This window comes from Pelodiscus sinensis, chromosome 4, assembly GCF_049634645.1.
Source record: "Pelodiscus sinensis isolate JC-2024 chromosome 4, ASM4963464v1, whole genome shotgun sequence".
NCBI lineage: Eukaryota > Metazoa > Chordata > Testudines > Trionychidae > Pelodiscus > Pelodiscus sinensis.
In genome coordinates, this window is record NC_134714.1 from 87,636,473 (window position 1) to 87,662,533 (window position 26,061).

General features: G+C 40.0%; 1 protein-coding gene and 1 long non-coding RNA gene across 13 annotated transcripts in view; one reads left to right on the plus strand and one right to left on the minus strand.

The window, feature by feature from the left end:
- The window catches only part of SHANK2 (SH3 and multiple ankyrin repeat domains 2), a 690,873-nt gene that overhangs the window by 339,174 nt on the left and 325,638 nt on the right, over positions 1-26,061 (plus strand). The window contains exon 1 of one of the 12 annotated variants that reach the window (XM_075927700.1): positions 16,341-16,649. The exons of the other annotated variants lie outside the window; for them this stretch is intronic. Coding sequence (XP_075783815.1) covers positions 16,637-16,649 — 13 coding nt within the window. The 5' untranslated portion in view covers positions 16,341-16,636. Of the gene's footprint in view, positions 1-16,340; positions 16,650-26,061 lie in introns of those variants that run through there. 12 annotated transcript variants of the gene reach the window in all.
- Positions 1-26,061, minus strand: part of LOC142829168 (uncharacterized) — a 139,876-nt gene that overhangs the window by 106,981 nt on the left and 6,834 nt on the right. Inside the window, exon 2 of the long non-coding RNA XR_012903549.1 lies at positions 12,752-12,782. This is a non-coding gene — a long non-coding RNA (uncharacterized LOC142829168). The remainder of the gene's footprint in view (positions 1-12,751; positions 12,783-26,061) is intronic.

The following is a 26,061-nucleotide window of genomic DNA, read 5'->3' on the forward strand; positions in this document are numbered from 1 at the left end:
TGCCTTTTTTTTAAACCCCTTTTTTGAAAAACCATGTAAACCTAAAAAAAAATACATCCAGACTACTTTAACTTTTGAAAAACCCACTTTCGAAAAAGTGATCGGAAGAAGATATGCAAATTAGCGCTGAATTTGCACCTCTCCTTTTGAAAAAGAGTAGTCTAGACATACCCTAAGGTGTTACAGGTCTACTTGTGGTTTTCAAAGTTCCAGACTAAATGCCTACCCCTCTGAGATTCTTCTATAGAAGCAAAATGTGCACTTGCAATATTATATTTGGATGTCAAACCATTATATATGGTAGTCTAATGCAAGGGCACTTTATACCAGTCTTGTGATTTGGAGGGGGAAAAAAGCTCAGGAAACCACATTTGCGTTAGCTACTGGTGTTAACTTAGAGCTGTCTTACATTCAAACATGGGGGAAATACTTTCATTCTTTCAAGACTAGAAGCAGTGATGGAGGTAAGGGCACTTGATTGGAGGTGCATTGGCAAGCCAATCAACAAAGCAGCTGATTTAGCACCTCAATGCATAATATTCAAGCAGTTTTTAAGAACCCTGTGTAGATGAGACTGCAATATGAACTCCAATTTTGCCTCAAGTAATGAGAGTTTAATGAATGAACATACCACAATTAATTTCTCTGTCTTATCCTGTCTCACAAAGCAGATGTTTTGTCAGCAATGATAAACACCAGTTTGTGAAAGGGTTTCTAGTGAGTTCACTGCTCCTGAACTGTTTAATTGTTCAAGTAATACAAAGCCTCAGTTTTACTTATCAACCAAATAAAACACTGAACACTGTATGCTTCCCACTCAACCCTGCCAGTGTAATCATTTCTGATTGAGAGCGTGATAGGTGAGAAAGGTGTGCACAGTTAGGGCTTGTCTTCACTACTGGGGTCAATGTAATAGGAGTCAATGTAGCTTAGGTCAACTTATCCCGGTGCCCCACTGCACTGTATCAATGGGACATGCTCTCTGGTTGACTTAAGTTACTCTTCTTTGTGAGCTGAAGTACCAAAATCAGCTAGAGGGAGCTGTGCCTTTGGTTTACAAGACTTCACTAGATCCACTAACTCAATAATTGCTGTGTCAATTGCTTCAGATGTGAGCTCCCTGTTAGTGAAGACAAGCCCTCTTTCAGTCACTGGTCTTTCTACTGAGACTTAATAAAGAGTATGAGGTGAAAATTTGCAAGATGGACTGAGAATACCAATTTGTTTTCCACAGTTCATTTAATATGTTTCAAAATATAATGGTTCTCTTTTATCTAATGACCTGAGTTAAATTCATAGATGTAACCCAGAATGAAGATTTTGTATTCCTTGAATAATAACCAAATCCATCCAACTCCTTCAAAATCATAGAACTATATAAGGATTAAGTCTTAATTAGAAGGAAACATGAAAAATAACCACAATCAACCTAAGCCTGTGGCTTCTGGGAAGCAAAATTAAGGCCCAAGAATTTTGTTTTTAAGTATATATCTGAATTTGATGTCAGCTATCTTTTAACTGTGATGGTGTACATTTTTATTCAGATATTTTCGGGCTGTCCCCACTTCTCGGCTGAGATGCACTTCAACCTTTTCACTCTGATTTTCATGGTTTCTAAGAGCCACGTAAGAAAGTCTTTAATCATCAGAAAAGGGCAGTACAATTCCCTAAAGCATTGAAATAAGATAAAAATAAATATGAACTACAGAGCAACATAAAAATAAAATCAAAGAATAGGCTAATCTTTGGATATTATGCTTTACCAAAAAATCTGGAATTTCTGTAGTGGTGAGTCAATCATGTAAGCATGGTTCTTCCTGTCCATGATTCTTTCTGTCACTTTTCTGTATTTCCACCAAGTTTCTGTACAGGAGAGCACAAGCATAAACTCTCAGAAAATCCAAGTGCAGTTGTTCTATTTTCATGCTCCCGTTAATCCTGGGCTTTGTCATTTCCCATTGATCTTTCCATTTTATCTAACTTGCAGATGCTATCTTTCAGGTATGGGATTAACTGTTTGGTTATGGCAGCAAAAATGCAGGTAATAAGCATTCATATAAAATATATAAAACTACCTTCTGAGCTTCTGCTTAGAACAGTCTAGAAAATATCAGGCAGAGAATGTGATGTTAAATTATCATGCCTCAGTGGGTTACACCTGAAAATAGTAGATTCAGGAGAAATTGCTGAGAAATGGGTCAAATCCACCCAAATTAGTGATTATTCTCCTATTCAATATACCAGTCTAGTAACAAAAGTAAACTTCTGTCTAACCTCGCTGGTTAACAAGAAATTAGAAATGCAGTCTCCTTAGCTATCCCATTCTACGTTTCACTCCCAGAATCTAGACTTAATGATGAGTAGTTATTTAAAATCAATTTAATCAAACAAATGGTTCTTCTAATCCTAGCCTTATAGTCAGTTCAGTTTATAACTCAGATTTTACTCAATATTCATGCTGTTATCAGTTCTTTGGTATTCAATATCTAAAGGTTTATTTATATGGGAAAAGAAAGAAGAGAGAATTAAAATGGTCAAAGAAATCAACTACATACAACCATTGCAGAGTTCTTGTATCAGGTGAGAAGCAATGATGGAATGAACAACTGGCTTGTAAAGTTTCTGGTAATTTCCAAAAGATCAGAAGGTCCTTAGCCCATTGGTGGGAATACAAGTCCAGAGATAAGAGCAGGAGAGAGGCCAAATGGATATGCCTCCTGGGATTTGTATACCTTCTTCTATGTGGAGGGAAGTTCTCATTATTAGCTTGTGAAAAATTACAGGCTCCAGATGCTGTTCAGGTCACATGAGGAAGTCACTGCCCTTGCATGTTTCTGTATCTCATAGGAGCAGCCAATACCTATACTCTGGTTAAAATGTCTATAGGAAGGCCCATCAGGCAGGGACAGACTTCTTCTAAGGTCTAATTTCTGAGCTGACTATCCGTTAATGGACCATCAACTTGAATAGTCTATTTACAACACGCTGGTCAGACAGGATGTAAATTACCTTGTAGATATTATCCTAGGAGCAAACACAATTGAAATATTGGTACACAGTCAATAGTCATCAGTTTAGATACAAAGATGACACATACAAACAGAAACAACAAGGAGCTTTGTGGCCCCTTAGGCTATGTCTACACTGCAATGCTATTTCAGGATACCAGAGTATCCTGACATAGCTATCTCACGTCTTCACAACAAGCCTGTTATTTCAGGCTCGCTATTCTGACATTCCTGTAAACCTCATTCCACGAGGAGAAAGGGACATTTCAGAATAGTTGGTTATTTCGAAATTTGGCACTTGTATATGTTTTACCATTCCTGATACCTAAATTGTGTCCATTTCTCCTTTGGCATAAAGACGGTGTGGTTTTGCCAATATACATGGCAGAGGGGCATTGCTGTCACTTGATGGTATATATCATATTAGTAGATTTGCAGATGGATGAGCTCAAGACAAGTTTTCTTGAGGGGTATCTGTGTTAGTCTGTTTTAGCAAAAAGAACAAGGAGTCCTGTGGCACCTTAAAGGCTAACACATTTTGCTAAAACAGATTAATAACATGGCTATACCTCTGAAACTTGTTTCCCATTGATGTAGCACTTTTTAGTTGGGTGAGTTAGATTGGTATAACTATATCACTTGGGTATATGGATTTTTCACACCCCTGAGTAACATAGTTATACCAATATAGGTCGGTCTTAATTCTGAACTTATTCTTTCCCTATTTTAGTCTCAGATTTTACTGCATTTACACTGATGTTCAGTATGCTGGTCATCCAATCACTGAAAACATCTCTGGTGAAAACTAAGGATGTTAAATTGCGTTTAATCAGCTAATCAAGTAGTCGATGGAATTTCCGATTACTTGATTAGTTGATATGGGGGGAAACTGCAGAGCCACAGTGGGGTTAGCTCCTGGCCCTGGCAACTCTTACTACATTTAAAAGGCAGAGGCACAGCGACTGGGACCAGGCACCAACCAGGACAGCTGAGTCCTGGCTCACCCCTGGTTACCTGATGCACCTCTGCCTCCCCTCCTACCCCACACCCCCAAGGAGACAGTGCTGGGGCAAATCAGGTTTTAAGCCAGCTCCCCTCCCACCCCCAGCACCACCTCCTGCTGCCACCCCTGCTGTCTCAGATAGGCAGCAAGGAGGGGGAGAAGTGACTGATCAAGTAGTGACTTGACTATCCAATAAGCCTGGGCTTAGTCAACTACTCGACTAGTCCTTACATCCCTAGTGAAAACTGAAACAAAAGACATCGAACACTTTAGCCATTGCTGTGTTTTCTGCTATAATTTCCCCCTCATCATTGAGTAAGGAGTATCCTCTTTCCTTGTCATCATCTTGCTTCTAATGTATTTGTAAAATCTTTGTTTGTTACTTTGTATGTCCCTAGCAAGTTTAATCTCATTTTGTACATTGGCTGGCTAATTTGTCCTTGCATGCTTTTGTATGTGTGTGTGTGCGCGCACACATTTGTTTTATAAAGAGAAGCGGGAAGTAGTATCTTTTATTGGGCCAATTTCTGTTGGTGACAAAGACAAGCTTTTGAGCTTACAGAGACCTTCTTCAAATCTGGGGAATGTAGATTCAGAATGTAGATTCTCAGTGTCACAGCTAAATATAAGATGTAACAGATTGCTTAGCATAAATAGATAACACAGATTTCAAGGGACTATTCAAGGTGAAGTGGCAGTTACCATCTCCTCATTTTTGGGGCGAGAGGCTGGAGGGGGTGTTTTGTAAGGTATAAATTGTTGCACTGGGCCATAAATCCATTGTCTCTACTCAGTCCTTGATTTTTAGTGTCTAGCAAAGTTAATAATTTAAGCTCCCAGGTGTGGTTTAAGTTTCCCTGGAAGATGAGGACTCAGAGGTTAGATGTAGAATAATGGCTTTTGTGAGAAGTGTTTTTTACAGGAGCGGCCCGAGGCTGGCTGCGGCAGCTGGCGCCCCAGGCGGAAGGCGCGATTGGCGCCCCTGCCTGCACAGCTGTCAATGGCCCCGGCGCCCCGTGACATCATCATCAGGCGCCCAGGCCGGGGGCGCCCTAGGCAACTGCCTAGTTTGCCTAGGCTCACGGGCCACCCCTGGTCTTTTATTATTTTTCTGTCCAAGTTCATTTAAGAGTTTTGTGCTTTTCTGTATCACCCACATAGTTGTTATGGGGGCATTTAGTGCACTGGATAAGGTGTACCACATTTTCTCATATGCAAGTCTAATTTTGCTAGACACTAAAAGTCCTGGACTAAATAGAGACACTGGATTTATGGCTTATTACAATAATCTATAACCCTCTAAACCTGCCCCCAGATTTACTCTTTCATTCTGTGACTGAAAGGGTGTTAATTGACCACTACACCTCCAATGGTCCCTTAATATATATGTTAACTACTTATGCTAAATAATGTTCAACTTGTAGTTGTCTGTGACATTCTGAGCACATTTCCCAGCTCTGATGAAGAGCATGGCATAAGCTTAGACTCTCGTCTCTCTTACCAACAGAAGTCGATACTATAAAAGTTTTTTCCTTAACCACCTTGTCTCTAATATCCTGGGACCAAAACAGTTACAATAACACTTTTTTATACTCATACTTCATAACTTGAATCAGTTTCCACTTTTTGCCTGACTTTGTTAGGAGTTTCATATCTTTCAATATTTCCTATTTCCTACCTTTCCTATAACAAATTACATCATAAGCTAGCAGCAAGGAGGAGCTTGTTAATTTCTCATTCATGATTAGTACACCTTTTGTGAATGGCAAGATATTTGCCTGCAATAAAGCCCTGAGCCTGAAAAAATATGTGCATAGATTTAACTCTACACACTCCAGTGCATGTAATAGAGACATGACAGTTCACTCCACACAGGAATTTGCCCCTGTGAGTGATCCCATTAAAATCAATGTGCATAACAGTAATCATGTACCGGATGGGAACCTAAAAGAGCAAGGATAATATATCGCTACATTTACTTTGCATATTTATTTTATCATTATGTTTCAGATCAATTTAATAGTGCATACATTTTCATATTTAAATAGTAAGCACATGTACCATAGTATGTAAAAATAATAAAGTCTTATTAAATCTTTGTTTAGTGATTGAGGAAAGAGAAGTAGGTTTTTGTATACATATTAGGGAGATTTATTGTATTCAAAAGTTGTTGTTCAAAGGTATTTCTGCATATCACTTAAGTACTTAAAAATTAGTATTTTTTTAAGATATTTGATAGTCTCCAGATATTTGATAGCCAAATCTGAGGATTCTGCTCTTCTGGGATTTTGAAGTCTCTTATATATTCTCAAACATAAGCTCATTCATTCATAAACCAACCCCCCCAAATTACAGGAAAAAAATGTTAAAAAGTCAATGACCTATTTATAAGCTGACTCTATATCAGCAATTTACAAACTTTTGGTCCCAGCTTGTCAGCACATTGGGTCATTTTGTTCACCTGAAGTGACTGCATGCTCCCAGAGTCACTGTTTCTGGCCAACTGAAGTGGTGGGGAGTGGCAGCCAGCAAGTCCCTCAACCCACGCTGCTTCCCATGGTACCCAATAGCTGCTGTTCACTGTTCACAACCAATGGGAGCTGAGGGAAGTGGCATGAGCCAAGGGACATACTGGTCACCACTTCTCGCAGATCTCATTGACCTTGAACAGCAAATGGCAGTGACTGGAAGTCAAATGCTCCATGCCTGCAGACACTCCAGACATATAAAACGTCCCAGTGGGCCAGCTGTTTGCCCTGCTGGGCTGGGAACTGAAGTTTGCCAACCCTACCACCAGTGGAAAAAATAAATTTGAAGCACAATAATCCAATCATAAACTGACCCCCCACTCTTTGCAGTGTGAGTTTTTACCAAAAAACTTTGGCTTATGATCGAGTATATACAGTATTTAAGAAAGGCTGATGAAAATTTATTTTGGTATCAGTCTCTCAAATCTGTCTAGTCTAATAATTCCTTTGTTCACAAATATAGATCCATCAGAAGACACTGTAAGTTGATCTGAACTGGTCTTTACATGAACGCTTTATTAAACTTATTGTGTTATTTGGTCTTAGCTGCTTTTTTTAATCCTGAAGAAGCCCCAGAATTTGTCCCTGTGTCATTTGTTCAATCATATTTCACTTGCATATGCATGCCTATACAGATGCTATTTGCATTGGAATGAAACTCCTATTAAAACTATTCTATTTATACAGGCAGTCCCCGGGTTATGTACAAGATAGGGACTGTAGGTTTGTTCTTAAGTTGAATCTGTACGTAAGTCGGAACTGGCCTCCAGATTCAGCCGCTGCTGAAACTGATCCGTTTCAACAGCGGCTGAATCTGGACGCCAGTTCTGACTTACATACAGATTCAACTTAAGAACCCCAGGCATCCCCAAGTCAGCTGCTGCTGAAACTGATCAGCGGCTGATTCCAGGAAGCCCTGGGGCAGGAGCTTCCTGTAGTCAGCCATTGGTCAGTTTCAGCAGCAGCTGACTTGGGGACATCTGGGGCAGAGCAGCTGGGGTGCTGCTGGGTTGGTCCAGTAGCGCCGCCGCTCCTCGGTGCTACTGGACCAACCCAGCAGCACCCCAGCTGCTCTGCCCCAGGTGTCCTGATTCAGTTGCTGCTGAAACTGATCAGCAGCGGCTGAATCAGGACTCCTGGGGCAGAGCAGCTGGGGTGCTGCCGGGTTGGTCCAGTAGCGCCAAGGAGCGGTGCTGCGGGACCAACCGGCAGTGCCCCACCTGCTCTACCACAGGCCCGGGGCTTTGCTCCACGTCTCCCTGGTCTGCTGGGGGGGGCCACTAGCTGCGCGCCCCCCCCCCCAGCAGACCAGGGACACGGGGAGCAAAGTCGCAGCGGGACACTCGGGGGCAAGAAAAGCTGCTCTGGGTGCCCCTGGTCTGCTGGGGACCATCGCCAGCAAACCAGGGACACCCGGAGCAAAGCCGGGGAGGTGGAGGGGTCCCGCGCCTCTGAGGCTTTGCTCTGGCAAAGCCTCAGAGGCGCGGCACCCCTCCGCCTCCCCGGCTTTGCTCCGGGTGTCCCTGGTCTGCTGGAGACAGTCCCCAGCAGACCAGAGGCACCGGGAGCAAAGCGGCAGCGGCGGCGGGGTGCCGCGCCTCTGAGGCTTTGCCAGAGCAAAGCCTCAGAGGCGCGGGACCCCTCCACCTCCCCGGCTTTGCTCCAGGTGTCCCTGGTCTGCTGGCGACGGTCCCCAGCAGACCAGGGGCACCCAGAGCAGCTTTTCTTGCCCCGGAGGTTGTGGTGGCGGGACCGCTGCGCTCTGGGCAGTCCCGCTGCCTGCGAGCTCCGGGGCGAGAAAGCCCTGTTCGTAAGTGTGGATCCGACATAAGTCGGATCCGCGTAACTCGGGGACTGCCTGTAAATCAGTACTGACTAAATTAAAATAATTGGTGTCCTGTGTCTTGAAATTATATAGCCTAACACTTCTTAGGCACTCAGTTACTTCAGTGGACAGTATCAGTAGAATACGTTGTTAAAGTACAGCAGGATAGATCCCAGAGTGATGATTATTCTGACATGTTCATAAAGCCATGTCTCATTCTCTTCTGAGATTTTCTAATACTAGGCAAAACATTTGTTTCTTTATCTTCTTTCAGCCATCTGAGTCATCCAAAATAAAAGGCTTCATAGCAGTTGAGGCTGCATTTAAAAGAAAACACTTTCAAAACACTGACTAATTCTGTGAGACATAATCTTTGAGAATTTAAAGGAGGTGAGAAGGGCGCCTGCTCACCGAAGGAACAGCGCTATAATACTGATACAAGAAAATATGCCTGGGTAGCAGTTATCCTGATGGTTTTTGACTGCAGCCTCACATCCTAAAATGAGTTGAGTTTCTGTCCTTGGCCTTTTCAACAACCTCTACAAGTGATCAAAGAGAGAAGAAAATACATCTTCTATTCCTTCTGGTACATTGAGCTATCAATTGAAAACTTTAAGAGAACTTGTTGAAGAATATTTTAGTTGTCAATGGCTGATCATATCAATACAGGTTCAGCCTCTCTGGTCTGGTGGCTAGAAATGGGGGGATGACTGGGAGTCCAACAGCAGAGAGGCTGGAAGGCAGGAGCCAGGCCAGGGTTGAAGGTGGGCCTGCAGCCCAGTGGTATGGAGCTTGGCCAAGGCCCAGGAGTGGAGACTGGCATCTGGGGCCAGCAGCTGTAAGGGGAGCCAAAAAGTGGGGACCAGCAGCTAGGAGGGAAGCCTGGGGATGGTGAGGCTTGAGCTGCCTTTGCCTGGCAAACTCCCTTGTTTGGGACTGGTCAGATCTCAGGTGTGCTAGACCAGGGAGGGGAAACCTGTATCATGGAAATGAGCAAATATATTTTGGGTCATAAAAAAACTTAGATTGTTTGGCATTTGTTTATATACCAATTTTAGCTCTGATTTAGAACTGAAAATCCATATTGGAAGAGCACTGCCCTTTGAGCTTCACTGACTTCAGTTTAGGATTGAGCCCTAAATTTACCTCTGAAGTTTAGTTTTCTAGATTTAATTAATTAAAGAATTAATACAATATCTGTTTGACTATATTCTTAAATAGTCAAAAAAGGGTACCAGATCAACATTGACTATCTTGTTTTTTTCAAGCTGGGAACATGTTCTTGTTTGTGTTTCAGTAAAAACTGGAGCTTAGTGAATGTTTCCAAAACAGTATTCATGAACATTTGTTTGAATTTCAAATAGCTTTTGAGTTTGACCACGTTATTCATAACCGTTCACATAAACAGGATTTTGTTTGCACAGAAGTTTGGGGAATTGACTGTGTTTATGGGCATGAGCCACATTCATCTGAAGTTATTTGACCAATTTCCATTAACTTTCCTAGGCTTTAAATCAGGAACTGTACAATTAGCCATATTAGTATATGTGAACAAGGGAACTTGTGCATGAACAAGACTATTTGCCATTTGTTTTTCTCTTATTTAGAAAGTTTCAGTAATCTAGAAGAATGATACTGTTAGTGAATGGAATCATACATGGAAATATGTAAAGGGCATACTTTTCCAACACACAAACTGTAAAGGAAATACCAAATGTAAACCCTCTGGTACACTAGCCTTGTATGAGGTCGTTCAACATAGAGGATGCCTTGGGACTTTTTACACAACGCTGGGAGACCAGGTCTGAGGCTCCTTTGTGTGTTCTGCATTATGTATTAGTGTGTGTGCACCTCAGACCAGACACACTCAAACGAAACACCAGGAACAGGCTTTATTCTGTGAAAAACACAGAACAGGATCACAGTTCAGCAGCCCCTCCTCTGCCTGCAGCCTACGTGCTTCTAGCTCAGGCTATGTCTAGACTGCAGGCTTCTTTCAGAAGAAGCTTTTCCAGAAGAGATCTTCTGAAAAAACTTCTTCTGAAAGAGAGCGTCCACACTGCCAAAGAGCATTGAAAAAGCGATCTACTTTTTTGAAAGATAGCATCCACACTGGATGGATGCTATCTCGTGTTTCAGCTGTGATCACTATGGATGGAGTGGCCACCAGGGCACCTGTGCTTGTTCCACTTTCCTCTTCTTTCGAAAGAACTCCCTCTTCCCTGTCCACACACGCCTTTTTCCGAAAGAGCTTTTTCGGGAAAAGGCTTCTTCCTTGTAGAAAGAGGTTTATCAGTGTCGGAAAAACCCCTCTGTTCTTTTGATTTTTTTTCGAAAGAATGCGACTGTAGTGTGGACGTAAGTGACGTTTTTTCAGAAAAAAACCTCTGTAGTGTAGATATACACTCAGTCCTTGCTGAGAGCCTGCTGGGGGCAGAAGATACATCCTGGCAGGAACCAGGAAGTTCTTCCAACATACTGAAGTTTGCAGTCTACAGCTTGTAGTTCTCAGAGCTGCTGCTGAAGAACACTGGACCAAAGTCTACACAAATATGGTTGCAGAAATCATGATCATTTTGTGAACAGTTTACTAGCAGAAAACAGAGTTACATTTGTCTGGTCCTTTATTTTCATCAAATAATTTGACCAGTTGCAGGAAAAACAACTGAATCCATTTCAGTATTTTAGATTACAGCTCAATGTTTTATGGGTACAGCTCCTGATAATAATAAAAGGAATTGTGGTAGTTCCCTATACACCCCAAGAACATCTTATCAAACATAATATAGTGTGTGTAGTGCCTCTCTATTTTATTTACACAGTTTCTTGTAAACAATTAGTGAAATAGTAATTTAAAAAACAAACAGATCAAAAGTTTGTGGAATAAGGGTTAACAGAAAACCTCCAAAGGTAGGACTTTATTATCTTTTGTGCAGTAACTAGTTGAATGTTGCATTAGATATCTATTTAAACACTCATTTTTCTGATCTGGAAAATATGTAACCAGTGTATAAATGTACTGTTATGCTATTGGACACATTGTGTGTCAGATAATGTGGTACAGAGAACTTTAAGGGGTACTTTGTAAGCCTTATTTTTAGAGCCCTGCATAAATACAAAAATTGTGTCTGCATCTGTATCTGCAGAAATGAGTCACAAATATCCCCATCTACATCCACAGGTGTTGATACCCACAGATATAAAGTGGATATGCACAAATTTGCAGGGTTCTAAATAAAAATTTGTATCTGCATCTGCCCCTATAGCTGCAAAAATGAGCTGTGGATATCTGCATCCACATCTACGGATGCGGGTATCTTTGGATTTGCAGGGCTCTACCGGTTTTGACATTATTCTCCCCAATTATTAAGGATCCATTTAAGAGGAAGGTTAGAAGTTTTAATATATGTTTCAAATGTTACACACTAGATAGCGTAAATACATAACCTGCAGACTATTTGCACAATGAACTTGTTCTCTGAGTTCAAACACAGCACTATTATGAAATAGCTTTGAACTGAAGAAGGGGCTTGGGTGGTGAATAAATAGTTGCATCCATAATCTGTTTCAGAATTTAGTCCCACTGAGCATAAAAATATATTTCAATTTTTGATCTTGCTGTTTATAGTGACAGTCAACTAACTCACTGTGTCATCATAATGAATGCCAGTGACTCACAAGCCACTGTGAATGATAAAAGTCCAGTTGTAGAGAAACCTTGCTAGATATTTAATGTTGAAGGGCAAGGGCCTGCAATTTATAAGAGCAGTACAATTTTAACAAGTACATGAATAGGATGATTGTCTTTTTCAGCCCTTTTTGGACCCTTCATATCCATAAACACTGATTTAGCAAATTCCAATAGGACTCCTGAACTATTTTTATAGAAGTTCTTCAGTTAGTACCTATACATCTCCTGCTCCCTACCAAGGAATTGGTTCTTCAGTGAGGCAATTCTCAGAACCATGTTGCAGCTCATATTTCTATCTACATATATTTGTTTAATGAGATTCCTATCTCAGCTTCTAAGTTTTTGTCTTAGTTTGGCAGAAAATATATATCAAACTTATTTTGTGACATAGGTCTTCTAGGTCTGTTCTTCAGTAAAAAAATTTTTTTTATTTTTATCTTGTATTTATCTTTCATCTCAATTTTCTCAGAGGGCTTTGCAAAGTTGTTATAACTGGGGAAATTGAGGCATAGAGTTAAGTCTATGGCAGAGCCAGGTTCAGAGTCACACTCTGATGAAGTACTAAAGACAAAAATAAAACTCAGATTTTTCTAATTCCTTATGCTTTAATAATATGCTTCCTTTCTGAATCCCTAATTCATCAAAGTACTAAAACACATGCCTAAATCCTGTTGATGTCCAGGCAATAGGACTTACCACATGCTTAAGTGTTGTTCTGAGCTGGGGCCTGAAAAGAAAAAGATGCAAGAAAAGAAGCTAAATTAACAGTTCATAATTTTAAAAAAACACCACCTGTTTCTCTAAAACATAAAACGCATCCCACAAAGACAGGAAACATAAGGATGATGCAACCTGGTGAGCAGCTGGCACAAAATGTGTAGCTGCCAATTGCTATATCCTCCTTATGAGCGCTTAAATCTCAGTTAGCAATTGGCAGGGACATAACTTGTTTAAAATATCTTATTTATTAGACTGTAAGATTCCATTGCTTCAAATGTTCAATTTATGGCCATCAGTATTTGACACATCAAGGCCAAGTCCTCAGCTCTTTAATTGTTACTAAAAACCAGAATAATAAAGCAAACATAAGGCTTGGAGTCTTAACTATATCACTACAGGTTGAACCTCTCTAATCTGGCACTCTTGAAACGTGACTGGTCCCAAACCAGGGAATTTGCCAAACCACAGGAGGTCAATATAGTTTAACAGCATTATAAACACTTCCACTGCTTACTGGGATCTTAGAAGACATTTAGGAGCAAATTAGAGCTAAATAATAGCGCAGAACACCGAATGCCAGGACTGGTGGTTGTCAAGAAACTTTATAGGACCCCAGGAAACTTGGCCACACCCATGATAAGTGTACATCCGGCTAACTAAAATCATGCCGAACTATGGATATTGCCAGACCAGAAAGTGCTGGACTAGAAAAGTTCAAACAGTAATCAATATGTTAAAACAAACAGACAAAAAACAAAACAAAACAAAATAAACAAAGCAAAAAGGAAAGGTACATGAAACATCAGCTCCTTTTTTCATTCTGAAAATCTTGCCATTCTGAGCGAATCACTTAGCACACAAGAAAGAATTTTTCCCCGCCTGGCATCTCAGTTTCAAAATATCTAGCACATGTATTAACTCTGTAAATATATTATTTCTCTTAGGCATAAAACCTTATACATGAAATTCATGCTTGTTCATAAGGACAACACAAACCCTATAAAAAAACCCACTTTGGTTTCTAAGGATATGTCTAGACTGCACCACTCTGCCAGCAGAGGGATGCACATTAGGCTGGGCAAAATTGCTAATGAAGCAGGGATTTAAATATCCCATATTTCATTAGCATAAAAATGGCTGCCGCTTTTTTCCAGCATGGAGCTTTGTCGGAGAAAAGCGGCAGACTAGAGGCTGATCTATCACTAAAGAAAGCTTTTTCCAATAGATCCCTTATGCCTCAAGAGACGAGGTATACAGGATCTATCAGAAAAAGCTTTCTTTAGCGATAGATCAGCCTCTAGACTACTGCTTTTCTCCAACAAAGCTCTGTGCCGGAAAAAAGCGGCGACCATTTCTATTCTAATGAAGCGCAGGATATTTAAATCCCCGCTTCATTAGCAATTTCGCCCAGACTCATCTGCATCCCTCTGCCAGAAGAGGGCTGCAGTCTAAACATACCCTTAGTAAGATAAGGGATTGTATTGTCCCTCAATGCAGAAGACCTTTGGATAAAAGAAACAGTACTTTTTATTTGTATGTGCATTGCACCTACACAAGGCACAGAGCACTTCACAACGGGGAAGATTCAGCAAAAACCACAGTCCATATTCTGAAGAGCTTGTAGCCTAAGGCATGAATGACTATTTTCTAGTGAATAATTGGCCATGAAAACAGTGTTATGATTTATTTTCATAAGTACCAGGTGGATTTAGGGAATGTGTGATTGGGAGGACAGGGTGAAGTGGCTGTTCCAAAGAGAAGGTGCAAACTGTTAATAAGCATAAAGATGAAAGCTGTACGGAGAGAAATTTGGATAGAGAAACTAAGAATAGAGATACCAGCTTTTGAAAATTTCCTATTGATTAAAGAATATAAGCCATGTGTTCTGAGATGTAGGAAGTTAGCTCTTGTTGATTGTTGATCTCATAGGGATTCACATCCACAAACAGACAGGTATTTTAACACCCAACTTTTAGGTGTCTTCAAAATTGCTGATTAAAATGGGATCAAAACATCTGGAGTTAGGTGTTGAGTGACCCTGTAAAATGCATGGGGAAAGATATTTGCTTAAGAGTGGGATCCACAAAAGCCACATGCTGTTGGGGAACTGTTTAAACTAGGCAATGGGGCTGTGTCTAGACTGGCAAGTTTTTCCGCAAAAGCACCTGCTTTTGCAGAAAAACTTGCCAGCTGTCTACACTGGCCGCTTGAATTTCCGCAAGAACTCTGACTTACTACTGTCTGAAATCAGTGCTGCTTGCGGAAATACAATGCTGCTCCCGTTCGGGCAAAAGTCCCTTTTGCGCAAAGCTTTTGTGCAAAAGGGCCAGTGTAGACAGCACAGATTTGTTTTCCGCAAAAAAGCCCCGATTGCGAAAATGGCGATCGGGGCTTTTTTGCGCAAAAGTGCGTCTAGATTGGCCCGGACGCTTTTCCGCAAAAAGTGCTTTTGCGGAAAAGTGTCTGTGCCAATCTAGATGCGCTTTTCCGCAAATGCTTTTAACGGAAAACTTTTCCGTTAAAAGCATTTGCAGAAAATCATGCCCGTCTAGACGTAGCCTGGGAGATGCCAATGAGAGGAGTACATCCTAATCCTTCCCACCCCATCTTTGCTTATGATTCACAGTTTGGAATCCTTTTCCTGGAGTGAGGTGCCCTAGGTGCCTACGCTATTCTTGCAAGAAATGCCAGAAAAAGAGTAGCTCCTACCTTATAATTTTTACCTCAATGGTTAGGGTGCTTACCCACATGCAGGCTCAGTGGCCAAATACTTGGCTAAAAGATATGAGTGAAATAAATGTGGTGGCAGCACCAGCACCAGATTTGAGGATCATGTTGAGATCAGTATCCAGATGCTTAGAATGAGGTCTTGTACCTATGCCCAGAGGCAAATATTCAGGTGTGTAGGAAACTTTTGCAGCAAACATGTAAGCACCATCTGGGTTTAACCACCAACAGGGTTAGCATGCAACAGCTGAGTGGGGGTTCTGTGGGTCTCAGTAGTGCCTGAAACTGGGACAGAGATGTCTAAATCTGGGGTTTAGGCATCTAGATTCCTTTTAGATCTGGGCCAGGATATTCTACAGCTGGGAGAAAAGCTACAAGGAGAGTGCATCATGTAGAAAGTCTGTTAAGACAAGGAGTTTACAATGGATTTAGCTAGTTACTGAGGTCTTGGAGCTTGTCTGTAACAGTTATTTAAGGTCAAGAGTTGCATGATTTCCTAGAACACAGTTTAATGGTATAGAGGTCCATAATGGAAGTTAGTAGCCTGAATACTGTTATGGATCTGATCCAGAGCTATCAAATAAAAAAAATCTATCTGTAAAAAGCAAAATGAACTAATACCTAGCAACTTTAGGCCAGTTCTAGTCATTAATCAATCTATTCTAATGCTAGTCAGCTTTTTCCAAGTTCTTTCCCAGAACCTCAGTCTTCTCAGGTCAATACTAAAACTAAGTGAATTTGAGAACTGTCTCCTATCCCAGTTTTGAAATAACAGTGCTTAATAAGACCCAAACTTTATAATTATTCACCTGTTTTCAATTAGCCATGAAGCAGGCAGCCATCATTAGCAGAGATGCTAGTATACAGAGTAACATGCTTGGCTTCGTTTTTCCACTTTATTTGTTGCTTTTTTTCTTCTTTTGAGAAACTGTTTTCCACAAAATGTGAAACCAGGATGCTAAAGAGAGATCATTCTCATTCTTGACTGACCACTTGTATGATTAAGCAGTTAGATCCACTTAGAAAACTAGCAGTGCCTGAGAGTAAGCACCTAGAAACCTTAGGCTAGCACATGGTGAAGGAAGGATTTGAGTAATAGAGAAAGAAAAGAGCTGCTTTCTGCTCGTGAGAAAGATGGACCAAACAGGTAAACTCTTCTTTATTCGTATCTCATTTTTGCTTCATTTACTCAGAGTAAATTAAGGGTCTTAGCTTGTATTTTAAACAGCACTGGGGGAAATGTTATTTTGATGGTTTAATTGTTCATTCTTTATTGTAGAAGTAAGTGAATTACTGGGGCCTAGAGAATGTGTTGCAAACCTAGAGCTGGGTCTTTTTTTTTTCTTTCATCTTGCTGTTGGAGTAAAACTTAAAACTTTATTTTTAAATGTCTTCTCTCTGATTGTTGTGGGGATGGGAGATTGAGCAATCCAGCTTTCCCTTAAACCATGACGCTGTGTTGCAGTGTGAGTTTTGACAAAAGCCCTGTATATCTTTATTAACCTTAGAATATAGGTTTTCCTCAGGTTGTTAAACTATATCCTACCAAATACCTGTTTTGCACTACAGCGAAAATAGGTATTTGGTACAGTGCGAAACATTAATTCTTTTAAAATAACAAGTTTATCTTTACATCATTCTTAGATAGAATTTTTACTTGTTAATATTTCTAATTTATAGTGACAATATACTTAAGGTTACTTAACTTTTCTGTAACATAGAACCTAGATCATGTTTTGGAGGCTAGTAGTTATGATAAATATATATCTGATGTATAATTACCATCAACTAAACAAATACATAGCGCTCTCCATACTGAAGTAGAAAACTATTGACTTTAAATATATACTACACTATTTTCCCCATCTCTGCCCCCATAATCTTAGTTTAATGTTCATCAATTCTCTACATATCTGACCTGAATCATACAACTAGTTCTGCTTAAGTAGCTCTGTGAGGGGGTCTGGCCCTTGTGGGATTGATGGTGCAGGATTGAGATTTATGGACTTTAAAAAGTTGAAAAGTGAATTGAAGGAGAAACTACTTTAAACTAGTACATAAGCTGCATCATTGTATTATTAGACCATATAGTATTTGGCTTAATTGTAGCTTTTTATTAAAAAAAAAAAACTTTTGAATTTTGCATAAAAATGTAACTTGGGGAATTGCTTTGTAATATAAAGTTCTTCAATTTTTTAGATTAAATAGATACCAGAAAGAATGCTGTCATTAGTTTTACAACTTTTGTGAATGTGTTATGAATATAGCTATATGTGATTTGCAAAGATTCTTCCTGTACCATTAATTTTCCTTAAAGAGATTTTTTTTAAAAAATATATTTTTGCAAAAGGAACTGCAAACAAAACTAGGAACATTATATTACTTACCAGTGACCAGTTCTACCTGTAATCCATGCACTTGTGTAGCTATTCAGGACAGATTCAAATGCCGCCCAGCACATAAGCAGAGTTCCCATAGCTAGGGTTTTGGGTTTTTTTTTTTAAATCTATTGGTGGTGTATATTTGAATATGCTTCCATGCATATAAAATGTATTGCCCATATAGATAGCTCATGTGCAAATTTTTACTAACTTCAATTTATTCAGTCTCCTTTTTGGGGGGGGGGGGAATTATTTGTTTGCTTTGATCTGCTTACATTTTAATTTTAACAAAAAGATTCAGTAAAAAGCTGATTACCAGTCACTTCAGACTGATCTGTATGATTTATTGGAACATGAGGCAAAATCATGTGTCCTTTGGAACTGAACTGATAATGTAAAATCTTTTGGTCAATAATATTTAAGGTCTTATGCCTTTTTGTTGCTCAGTTTATCTTACAAAACAATATTCAAATGCTATAGAAGTCTTTAAGGTGATCAAGCATAAGTATCTCCTGAATGATCCTGCTGGTTAAGTATATTATTAAATGTGAATGGTCAAGTTATCCTTCTGCTTATTTAAGGGAGATACTTTTATATTCAGTATGATGCTGATTTATGTTTCTTAGCGATCTTTATTCCTACTCTATAAGGATAGGTGTACATTCAGGGAGACCTGTCTATGTGTATTTTCATTTTTCACTCACTCATCAAACCTATGTAGTGTATTTCCTTTCTGCTGATACTAATTGAAGTATTAGAGAGACCATGTTTCTTGATATTATTTACATTGCAATAGTCAAACTCTTTGGGAGACTCCTGGGAGCTTCATTTCTTCCAAGAAATTGTTCATGATACCGTCCCTCTCAAAATTTAGTTCCTTTTAAAGTATCTCAGCCTGGACGCTCAAATGTGTGAGACACTCAGAATCACAAATCACATCTGAAAAATGTTGGCCCTTCTGTTTATTTTTCCTGGTAACAAATTACATGTGGGTACTTTTAGTTTTATAAAAATCAAAGAAGTAAGGTGTTCAGCATTTGGAGGGAGAAGCTAATCTTGTGTAATAGCTGTTGATTTGAGAATGGACTTCACAGTTTATTAAATGAATGATGCTGATTCCTATCCATAAAATCAGGATAATACTCCCTATATCCCATCTTGCCAATTTAATCCCGAAAAACTTCCAGTATAATAAAATAAGGTCCTAATCTCTGTTGGGACATCCAGGTGTTGTTGTAATACAAATAAAGTTATAGAAAACTACATTTAAAAACAATTATGATTTCAAAGTCAAGCACCTCAACCTTAATCAAGGTGGTCTTTGCAACCTTAATTCAGCCCCATTATGATACAGCCCTTAATCACATACTACTTTAAAGGCAGCAAACCTGCAGAAATTCAGTCCAATTTCTCCCCTTTTCTCTCCTAGTCCCATTCTCACTAGATCTTTTCCCCTAACCCTCCGTATTTTGGCTTTTTGTCCTCCTCTCAGTCTGATTCAAATTATTTCCTCATTTACACTCTGTCACTGAGAGCACTGAAGAGAGACTCACCCTGGCTTCAAGTAGTCAATACAGGGAAATATTGGCTGTGCCTCTAACAGCACACTCAGTTGCTGTGTGGGAGTGGGTCATGTGCTGTCCTGTTGCTTGCAAAAATAGTAAGGAGATGGAGCATGCTTTGTTAGGATAGAACCTGTTAATAGTTATCTGCTGACATCTGTACTGAGCAAGTATAAATTGACTCTTCTCTCTTCCCCCCCCCCCCCCCCAAAAATAAAAGATTATAACATGGCCAAATAGGAGCAGACTCTGATAGGAATAACAAAAGTATCCTCTTGGCATAAAGACCCCCATCCAGGTGGGCTGACAAGCTCCAAGGCCTCTTGGGCAAGGTGGGGAGGCTGGCTCCATGCTCCCAGAAGGATAGTATAGCATGCCCCTCCTCCCCCTTAGTACTGCCCAGAGCACACAGCATGATGCACTAGCGGCGATTTTTTTCCCCAAGGGCCTGGGGCTCTAGCTACCACCACTCCTACTGTTGCTGTCCAGGTCCCTATAAATTGCTGGGCTCCAGGATAACTGCCCCTTTCCCTCCTTGTCCTTCTGATATCAGCCCTGCCTAAAAGGGAAGGAGACTCAACCTAATATGAGCTTGAACATTGAAATTGGTGTTAGCCAGGTATGTTTCATTCCACTTCTCTTTCACACTCTTCATCTAGTTACTGGTATGTATGTCAAAGATACCCTTTTACCTTTACAGTATAGCAGTATAGCATGCTGTATTTCCAATATCCATGTAGAAGGAAACCATTTTGGAAAGGATATTCATTTTGAGTAGAACGAATGACTGGCATCAGGCATAAGTATTCTTATATGAAGCCTTGATACATCAATTACTGGACATGAATTTTTACTGAATGCCATTCAGCACTACTAAATGTATACAGGTTGGACCTTCCTGGTCCAGCACCCTCAGGACCTGACCAGTCCTGAATAGGGGAATTTGCTAGATCAGGGGAGGTCCCCTTCCACTGGCCTCCCAGGACTCTGCCCCTCCCTCCTGCTGGCTCTGCTCCAGCCCTCCTGCTACAGGGCTTGGGGCTTGGCTCTGGTCTGTTTCTACCAGATGGTTCGGGCTCTTGGAGAAAGGGGGGGGGATGGAGCTCCCCAGCTGCCACACACCCTCTTCTGTTCTGCCTGGATGGGGATACCCAGGGACAGGGCTTTTACCAATGTAGGAGCAGTACTTTTTAGAGGACCCGCTAGCTCTTAGAACTGAGATACCTTCCACTGGAGTCTGACTACCCATATGATGCCCTTCTTCAATTGGTTTTAAAGGAATTCTGAAACCCAAATGCTCTCATGGCAGTTGTGAAGCATAGGTGTAAAGAAGGGCAGGTGTTTAGTTTTAAGTGACTGGTAGTTCCTTATATCAAAACATTAATTTTCTAAAGTGTGATTAAATAATTGAGTTTTTATAGATCATGTCTGCACTGATGGCATTCTCCCAAGAAGAGTTCCTTCAGAACTCAAATGTGAAATTTCAGAATTGCTAATAGTGTGTTTACCCTACCTTTTAAATCAGCTTCTGTACCAAAGGACTGGAGGATAGCTAATGTGACACTAAGTAATCCTGGCAACTACAGGCCAGTAAATCTAACTTCAGTACCGGGCAAACTGGCTGATACAGTAATAAAGAACAGAATTATTAGACATGTAAATGAACAGAATTTTTTGGAGGGGAAGAACCAGTATTTTTTATGTAAAGGGAAATCATGCCACAACATACTAGAATTCTTTGAGGGGGTCAACAAGCATGTGGACAAGAGGGATCTAGTGGATATAGTGTGCTTAGATTTCCAGAAAGCCTTTGACAAGGTCCCTCACCAAAGGATCTTAAGTAAAGTAAGCTGTCATGGGATAAGAGGGAAGATCTTCTCATGGGTCAACAACTGATTAGAAGATGGGAAACAAAAGATAGGAATACATGACCCATTTCCATAATGGAGAGAAGCAATAACTGGTGTCCCATAGGGGTCCATACTGGGACCAGTCCTATTCAACGTATTTATCCTTTTCTCCAGATCATTTATAATCAGTGAGGTAGCAAAATTTGTAAGTGATACAAAACTGCTCGAGATAGTTAAGACCAAAGCCGACTGTGAAGAGCTTTAGAAGGATCTCAAACTGGGTGACTAGGCAACAAAAGGGCAGATGAAATTCAGCGTAGATGAATAAAAAGTAATGTTTATTGGAAAATATCCCAGCTATACATGTGAAGTGATGAAGTCTAAATTAGCTATTACTAAAAAAAGATCTTGGAATAATTGTGAATAATTCTCTGAAAATTTCCACTCAGTGTGCAATCAGTCCAAAAAAAGGGTGGGAATCGTTTAAGAAAGAGATACATAAGACAAAAAAAAAATCTTACTGCTTCTTTTTAAGACCATGGTATGCCCATTTCTTGAATACTGCATGCAGATGTAGTAGTCTAATCTCAAAACAAATATATTAGAAATGGTTCAGAAAAGAGCAACAAAAATTATTAGACATATGGAACAGCAGCCATATGAGGAGAGATTCATAAGACTGGGACTTCTTAACTTGGAAAAGGGACAGCTATGGGGGTATATAATAGAGGTCTAGAAAGTCATGACTGGTATGGAGAAAGTAAATAAAGAAGCGTTATTCACTACTAGGGATCTCCAAATGCAATTAATAGGCAACCGGTTTAAAATAAATATAAGAAAGTATTTCTTCACCCAACGCACAGCCTGTGGAATTCCCTTTCAGAGGATGTTGTGAAGATCCAGACTTCAACAGGTTTAAAAAAAAAAAAAAAAAAAAAAAACTAGATAAATTCATGAAGGATGGGTGATGGGAAGAAATGGTGTCCCTACCATTTTTTTTTTTTGATCAGGGCTGGGAATGAGAATGGGATGAATCTCTTGATGATGATTTCCTGTTCTGTTCTTTCCCTGGGGGGCACCTATCAGAAGACAGGATACTGGGTAGATGGTTTGATCCAGCATGGTCACCCTTAAGTACTGTCTAAATCAGGGCTCCTCAACTTTGGAAGCTCCGGGGGCCACAATGATACTCACAGCAGATGTTTAGGGCTGCAACTTAAGTGTGGTTGCATATATATGCAAATAGCTTCTTTCATACTGATGGGCATGAATACAAAGATTAAGGCAAGACTACACAACATGCAGGTCCCATTCAAGTCAGTTCTGCTGATATTTATAAAATGTAATATTTACCTGATTTCCACCCATATGACAGTACTTTTAATCAGCAATGACAGTCCAGGAATTTAACTATGAAAACACATATTAACAGAACACCATTATATTGACTACTTTTTTGTTTTGGCTCCCACCCGCGGGCCACAAACCAATGGGCTGTGGGCCACATGTGGCCCATGGGACGCATGTTGAGTAGCCCTGCTCTAAGCCATCATCTAAAGCACTGATGAAGATATTGTACAGAACTGGTTCCAAAACAGACCTCTGTGCAGCCCCACTTTCCAGCACGATTGTGAACCATTAATAATTACTCTCTGAGAAGGTTATATTTACCTGACTTCCACCCATATGACAGTACTTTCAATGAGCAATGACAGTCCAGGAATTTAACTACTAAAACACACATCAACAGAAGACCGTTATATTGACTACTTTTTTGTTTTGGCTCCCATCCACGGGCTGTGTGTTGAGCCCTGTGTAAACCCAAATTGCACCATGGACTGCAAACAAATAGGCTGCAGCCCGCTGGCCATGTGCTGAGTAGCCCTGCTCTAAATAGATTTTATTTTTCTTATCTCATCTGCAAAACCACTTCAATTTAGGTATTTCATGTCCCTTGTCATCAGAGTATTTAGGCAAATCTGTTCAAAGTGCCCCCAAATAGTCACTATTATCTATCTGAAATTCCATCTTACCCTATACTTGTTGACAGTTTACCAATTTTTAGATTGTATTCATAAAGAAGAAAAATATCCTGTCTTGTGATAGAATCTTGCCTGGCCAGTTTTGCTTTGCATCAATTTCTTACACGGATATACACTTTTCGAAAATAGCAACTGGAACAAACCTGCTTTTACAAACTCTGCTACAAAAATTATTTAATTTGTGTAACACATTGCTTATGAGACTGTAAAAGCTCATTAAAGAATTCAGTATTTCCAGCCCCCTTGTGAATTAGACAAATATGGTCCCCATTTCATAACAAGAAAGTACAGGATGGAGAGAGTAAATGGCTTTCCTGAAGCCACATAGTGAGTTTTGTGACAGAGTGTAGAATAGGATTCTGATCACCTACTAGGAAGCATTATTGAAAAGCCCGTCATTTTTTCCCTACTCTTTACAGTGAATCTATATCTGTAGAATAGCCTCTGTCCCAAGTTGATCCTTCCTGGAATTGTATAGGATTATGAAGTAAAGTGCAAAATTTGGAGTGGATTTTTTGAATGAATTGCAGTAAATTGGCAGCTTTATTGTTTGATTTGCAAACAACTGCATTGTAAAGTGCACTCAGTAGCATGCTAAATGTAATGATCTATTAAACAGCTAGTTACTCTTTTAATGAAGGTAATTAATCTTAAGGTAGCTGTGAATTAAACCCTGCTTAAAGAATAATCAGTCCTTAAAATCCACAGTATTATCATGTGCATCAGTATTATCAGCATTTTGATTTGGTCAGAGTTCTGCTTTTGGGCCATATTTGGCCCATGAGCACAAAATTATTACACTCAGAACAGTGGTAGGTATTTTATTCAAGGACATCGATAGGAAAACACATTCATTAGCTTAGATTCACGTTCATGCACATTATGCATGAACTAGTTGCTATTTACATACTTGAAAGACACTGATTCTAAAGATTCAAGTAAAATGTGCTTTTCCTTAGAAATGAACAGTGTTGTGATAACACCGTGATTGACACCAGTCATTGGAAGTATTTTTAAAGTAAAAATATTGCTGTAAGTGTCTGATAAAACAGTGAAAATTTTAAGCTTAAAAGCAGCCTACCAGAGAAGCTTTATTGCATAAAGGCTTTTGAGTGGAGCACAGGGGAGTGGCTTTTTATATTGTGTATTTGGAAGGATAGTGCAATGGCCACTATTTTCTGAATGCAGATCAGAAAAGTTACTGTACCTTTCAGGAGCTGTGTCCTTTCTCTGTTGAAGATTTTATTTTGGCATATTTTTAAATGATGTCATAATCTGCATGTAGCCTGGAATCAGGGTTGCCAAATGTCCAGCTTTTTTTACCCCAATACCCAATTGAAGAAGGACCCTTGTGGCTCTGGTCAGCATCTCTGATTGGATTGTTAAGTCTGGACAGTACAGCAGGGCTAAGGCAGACTCCCTAACCGTCCTGGCTCCACGTAACTCCCAGAAGCAGCTACCATGTCTCAACTCCCTGTGGCCCTAGACACAAGAATAGACAGGGAAGCTCTGAGCAGTGCCTGCACTTGCACACACTGTTCCGGGCCAAAGAGAATGGGTGCAATGCACAGAGCTTCCTCGCTTCATCTCTGCCGAGGGGCTGAACATTCCAGCCACTTCCAAGAGCAGTGTGGAGCTAGGGCCGGCAGTTAGCCTTATCCTCACTGTGTTGCCAACAGAGAGCCACCTGAAGTAAGCATTGCCCAACCTTGACTCCCCCTTCTTCCGGTTGGAACCCTATCCTGTACCCAAACACCTTTCCAGAGCCTGCACCACCTCTTGCACCCAATTTCTTGGCCCCAGCCTGGCATGCTCCCCTGTACCCCAAACTCCTCATAACTGGCCCCAGCTGGAGATGTCACTCACTCCCACATCCCAGCCCAATGATCATGAGTGAGAGTGAAGGAGAATAAAGTAGGTGGGGCCTCAAAATTGTTGGAGAAGAAATAAATTCTGATACTTGTGAAAACTCAACTTATGCATGGTCTTTCTTAAATCTGTTATTTTAAACAGAACTGAGAGGGGAATGGTTTTACCATCCCATGAAAGTGTTTGAGGCTTCAAAACAGGATTCAGAAAAAAATCAAATTCCAAATGTTCTGTGAACTGATAACTTTTTTAAATGAACACACCTTCAGATTGGGCTGCTCAGAATAGTAAATTCGAACTAGGCTTAGTCCTCATACAATGAGGTTTACCTAGTTCAAACTAAGCGCTCCGCTAGTTCGAATTAAGTTTGAACTAGCGGAGAGCTAGTGTAGTGCCTATCAAAGTTAATTCGAACTAACATCCGTTAGTTTGAATTAACTTTGTAGTGTAGACATACCCTTAAATAAAAAATATCAAAATCGGGCACTTCAATAATTTATTTTTCCCCCTTTGAAAGCAGATTATCTCAACAATTTTTGTTGACATTTTCCTATATAAAACCTTTTTGGAAACTGTGTATCTCTAATTTTAAACTTCTCAAAAGCTAATGGTGAGCTTCTCAGTATTTTTTTTAGTTCTTTGCAATTATAATATAGATAAATATGTTCAGTTTGTAAAACTGTTACTGTTGTATTCAAAAGATTAAACATACTGAAGCTTTGTGATGGTATGAATTTTATTAGGGAACATTGTTCTCTCCATGTCCCCCATATGAAATCAAACTGGTGGTATGTCTATTTTATCACTTGCTCTTGACCTAAATTAAGCTTTACCAGATGTTTTTGCAGTATTTAT